Below are 5,360 nucleotides of genomic sequence, written 5' to 3' on the forward strand. Positions count from 1 at the left end.
GGGGGCGGCGGTTTGAGGACGAAAGCTGGAAGAAAAATAAAGAAAGACCGTTTACTATTAATCTAACTAGCGCATTGCCGTGGGATTGGTTGGAATATTTGTTTTCATGATGTTTTCATGAGTTTGTGTTTTTCATGCATGTTAAGAAAGAGATATTTAGTGTGATTGATGAGGTGACTTGTGTGCATGTAGAGATAATCGAGATTTTTCGATAAAAGGTGGATTTTATTTACTCAAAATGAGCATCAAGTGAATACAAATATAATGAGCACACACCCGACCTCTGCTTACTTAGGATGCACACAGATAAAATACGTCGGCAAGGACCAAAGTCATACAAAACCAAAACTATGCCTAAGCGAGAGAAGAAGAAAAATAAAGCGATCAAAACAACAATCACCAAACTACTACAAAGATCATATCTGCACCAACCACAAAGGTTCCTCAACATCAACGCCGGTTCTTCATCAGTAACACCTTCAGAAAGTAAACAACCCATCATTATTGGATTCAATCATCACGGGCCAAATTCTAGATTTTCGCCCTGAAAAACAAGTCCGAGCATATCTGAACAATGCCTTCAACAAGGTAATGACGCACAAACCTCATCATTGCCATGTAGAATCAACTCAGGACTTACCTAGGGTTTTCACCCCGGAGCTCAAGATAGGGTACTCGAGAAGCACCACATTGAAGTCAACATGTATTGTCGCCGTCACCTTTTCATGATCCCAGTAATTACATGCGCTGGGCTAGAAATCCCACCATCGTGGCAGCACAATCATTTCCCCTATGTCAAACCATCGTCCATGGATTGACATTTGTCCGCAAAAGGCAAACTGACTGGAGTGAGAACCACCAAAATCCATAAAGCATGGATTGCACGTGGGGTGCTGAAGGCAAACTGACCGGAGCGAGAACGACCAAAACATATGAAGGAGCCTTTTGCATGCAACTCGCAACGTTGTCAGAGATAGTAAGGATCAACTATTTATCTATATTCTATTAGCAAAAAAACTATTTATCTATATAGGATGACCTAGAAAATATATATAACTAAAATAAATTTGGATATGATCAGGTCCCAATTAACGCGCTGAGGCCGTCTAGATTTGGTAACTACTCCCTCCGTCTCTTATATTATGGGACGGAGAGAGTAGTTTTTAAGACAGACAAAAAGACCATTATCGCTCGTCTATCTAGTACTTTCTTCATTTTTATTTACTCCGTATATTAAGTTTGTCTAAAGTCAAACTTTATATACTTTTAACAAGTTTTTAGAAAAATATATTAACATGTACACCACCAAATATATATCATTGAATTCATCATTGTAACTACTTTCACATCATATAAATTTGTTACTATAAATGTTCCTATTGTTTTCTACAAACTTGGTCAAACTTTGTAAAGTTTGACTTCAATCAAAGCTAATATGTGAAGTAAATAAAAACGGAGAGAGCATAAACATACGACGTTTTACAGACTTGAAGAACAGTAGGAGACAAAAAGACCATTCCCGCTCATTGTGGGACGGAGGGAGTACTTGCTTATAAAAAAGCACACACCGCACCTGATATGTTCCTCACACCACCGACAATCTGGAAACAACATTAATTACATTAATCCTGATTTGGAAACAACATCAATTACATTAATTGCAATTAATCTTGGAATCAACATTAATTGCAGCACGATTACTGTTAGATGTACAAGGTTATGAGAAGATGCACAAGTTAAAGACAAGGTTACAAGAAGGCACAAGGAATCACAAGGAGACCCCCCAAGTCCCCAATCCAAACTCAAGCCCGGTGTGCTGCAGCTACAGCTCCACAAGGCCCTTGATGCAGTAGGTGCCCACGAGGAACCACCCGGTCATGACGGCGGCGAAGGCGAGGAGGCCGAGCAAGAACGCCGTGCCGCCGAGGAGAACCCCAAGGGCAAGCACCACAACGAATGGCGCCAGGGTCTTCACCGCGGCCCCCGCGCTCACCCAGCGGCCCCGTAGGAACATCACCGCGGCCAGGCTCACCACGTTCCACTTGTCGTGGCCGGCGTAGAAGAGCCGGTTCAGGTTGTTGGCGACGAAGGAGTGACAGTTGCAGGTGAACAGGTTGTAGTTCCTGTTCTGAAACTCCTGCACGCCTTTCCTCAGAGCACCATCCCATGTCGTCTCTGCGCCGGTGTCGAGAAGTTTATAGCACTGCGTGTGACAAGAGATTAACGGCTTGTGAGTAATAGTATGATTTGAGATTTGAATGCTGCGTAAATATTAGTATATAAACCACAAAGTACAGACCTCATCACCATTTAATTGGATATAGCGTGTAACAGCTCCAAAGGCAAAGTTGTCAACTGACACGAAATTTGGACCGGCAAAGTCCAAGATTACACCATCTTCTCTGCAAATGCCAATGTGACCGATAAATGGCATCAGCCATGTGATGAAGGGTATGGGAGTCCACACTATGCAACAAGGAAACCGAGCTCTTCTTGGGTCGATTGGACTAAGCTGGCTTCTTTCAGCTTCAGCTCACTCTAGTTCAAGCTGCTGATCCAGATTCAAGGGAGAACTGCTCCAGAGGAATGTTGCAGAAAAAATAGCATCAGAAGAAGAATGCACATTCGTGCTGTCAGGAAAACAAGAAAAACACATGAAATGGATGCCAAGTACTTGACATTTATAATGGCATGCAATGCAGAATTGAAGAAGTTCTATTCAACAAGGAGCATAAAACAAGTGCAAGAACTTAAATCCACAAGCAGCATTTAGGCAGGCAGATGTTCTTATTTTGAGAAATAAATCTACCTTTGTATTTTAATGGTCAAATGTTGTCTCAAATGAACCATAAGAATAATAGCACCTTTAGACCAAATGGTTACTGCAAGTGTGATGTACCAATATAAAATAGAAGGGAATACTTAAGATGCTGAAATAATAACACAAACAGCATGAATACAGCACAGTCGCAGTAAATCTATTCTACTCTCGATATCTATTAAGTTGAGGAGAACTGCCAAGCAAAAAAGTTGCGGACTAACTTGATTGCTGCTATTGACAGGCTGGTGCCAAAAATGCAACTAAATCACATAAGGAAATTACCATACTATTTCCTATCGCTATGCAGTGTAAGTCAAAAGGATGCTCGTGTTCTCTGAGAAAGCGCGAGTTCAGTCATAATGTTTCTCCCTGCATTGTCATCCCAAAGTGATTTCTACAATCCTCTGTATGATTGAACCAAATTTTATCACAGTAATATGGTCAGATATTCTGTGTAATTCTCTAATTAGACTATTATTTTTACACACTTGTTTTTGTCAAGATTACTATAACAGTCAATCACTCAAGAAATGATATTAAGCCTTAAATCATGTCATTTTGCACACGGATCCACCTGGGTGATCCCTCAGGAAGCGTTCTTCCACATATCTAATCTACTCTCATATTTGGAATCAACGAAGCCGGAAATCCACTGTGGTTAAGGAGATTTAACATGATTGGGAGGCACATTCTAGAAAAAACCAGCATACCTCAACACAATTTCTATCTGATTTAAATGCCAATTCTGCTCCCGCACATCCAGTCCAACAGGAGACGGGACACAGGATAATGCCTATTCGCCAAATCCAAGACCAACAAAGGACCTGGACCATTGGCTGTTTCACCGATCCAAGAGCACCAAGGAAATCCCAAATCCCCTAACTGAACCAGTCCATTCGAGACAACCAAACAACATTCCCCGTACGGCGCTTACTGGGATTCAAGAAAGCTGGAGGAAATTATTTTACGAAACCTAACGCGGGGGTCATAGATAGGGTTCGCCCGTCCGGTTCAGGCAGGAAAAGCACACGAGCAGAAAAGGTAGGTATGATTCCGGTTCCGCTATCTTCTGCAGATTGGACTTACCGAGAGAGGGAGTCCTCGCGGAGATCGACCTGACGCCTTCTCCTCGGCGAGGACCAGCGGCGGCGCCGGCGGCGGCGACGGCGATGGGGCCTGCTAGTGCTAGGAGATGCAGCGGTCGGGGTTGGGGAGAGCTCGTGCTTGGAGATGGGTGCGGTGGGGAAAATAAGAGCATCTCTAGTAACCATGCATAAGTCAAACCCGTAAATTTTTTGCGTTTTACAGTTTTAGGCAAATAAAATATTCAGAACAAAAACCGTAAAAGTGGTCCAATCCGTAAATTTTTTAAGGGCCACCGCAAATGCACATCCAAAACCCTTATCTTTGGAGGTTCGAAGGCCGAATTTAGGGGCCCCGTATACCGGTCAAGCCTCGTCGGATCAAACACGCCGTCGCGGAGTTTGCCGGAATCCGCCCTAAACTCGCCGGAATTCATCACCGCACATCAAAAAAGGCCGCTAGGCGCCGCAATTGATCGCCGTCGGTTCGAATTGGACGAGCTCGACATCGTCGTGGCCTCCCATGATCTCAGCCTGGCCGCCGGAATCCTCCCGACGCGGTAGGCAAAGGGGCACGGCTCGCATGGCAATAGAGCAAGGCGCGGACGACGAAGGCGACGGGGCGTGGCCGGCAAGGCTGGGCGCAAACGACGGAGGCGACGGGGCATGGCCGGCGAGGCTGGGCGCGACCGGCGCGGTGATGGGGCGCGACCAGCAGGGATGGGGCGCGACCGATGAGCGATGGGGCGCGGCCGATGGGCGGTGGGGCATGGCCTGCGGGCGACGGGGCGCGGCCGACGGGGTTGGGCACGGCCGGCTGGAGGAAGGAGCGGCAACGGCCGGACTGTAAGAAGGATCTCTTTATTTCAGTTTTACAGTTTGTTTTACAGTATCTGTTCGGCCACGCTAGTTTTCGACCCGCTAACGCGATCTTCGTAAAACTGCAAACGCGTTTTACAGGTCAAGTTTTTGCGGGGTCTACTAGAGTCGCTCTAACCTGTGATACCACCCATGGCATGCTACCGTGCTCCTAGACAACGTGGTGCGTCCGATGTGTGGGAACCATAGGATCAACTCACTTTCTATTTCAATCTAAAAAAAACTTGTAAACTGTGACTGTGGTTTCAGCTCGCCGCGGCAACCATCGCTACTCGCCGGGGTTTGGTCCAGCAAGTTGTGGTCGCCGTTGCAGCATCCTATGGTATGTTTTCCTTTTCCAGCTCATCGCACCGTCGTTACAACTCACTGCGGCCATGGTCGCAGATATGGAGAGAGGGGTAAGAGGGGGGAGTAAAAGGTACGCGTTCAGACGGAAGGGCGTTCATGGCGTTCTCAGATAAATGAGAGATGAAAGAAAGGGAAGAGATGAAAATGTAAGACCAACCCCGCAAAAAAAGAAAAAGAAAATGTAAGACCAAGAATAGAGATAAAGGAGAGGAGGAATCAACAAAAAGTGG

At 45.5% G+C, this 5,360-nt stretch overlaps 1 protein-coding gene across 2 annotated transcripts; it reads right to left on the bottom strand.

Annotated features, from left to right (window-relative positions):
* Positions 1 to 1,599: 1,599 nt before the first annotated feature.
* Positions 1,600 to 4,050, bottom strand: LOC119303590 (protein RTE1-HOMOLOG-like). Of its 2 annotated transcripts, none has more exons than XM_037580722.1 (3): positions 3,908 to 4,050; positions 2,300 to 2,573; positions 1,600 to 2,203 (listed from the first exon to the last, which is right to left on the bottom strand). In XM_037580722.1, exons 2-3 carry the CDS (start codon positions 2,432 to 2,434, stop codon positions 1,823 to 1,825), a joined length of 516 nt encoding a protein of 171 aa, XP_037436619.1. In that variant the 5' UTR covers positions 2,435 to 2,573; positions 3,908 to 4,050; the 3' UTR covers positions 1,600 to 1,822. The 2 variants fall into 2 exon arrangements, with proteins under 2 accessions (XP_037436619.1, XP_037436620.1); XM_037580723.1 differs by having other exon boundaries at positions 2,300 to 2,630.
* Positions 4,051 to 5,360: the final 1,310 nt, after the last annotated feature.

Source organism: Triticum dicoccoides, chromosome 5A, assembly GCF_002162155.2.
Source record: "Triticum dicoccoides isolate Atlit2015 ecotype Zavitan chromosome 5A, WEW_v2.0, whole genome shotgun sequence".
NCBI lineage: Eukaryota > Viridiplantae > Streptophyta > Magnoliopsida > Poales > Poaceae > Triticum > Triticum dicoccoides.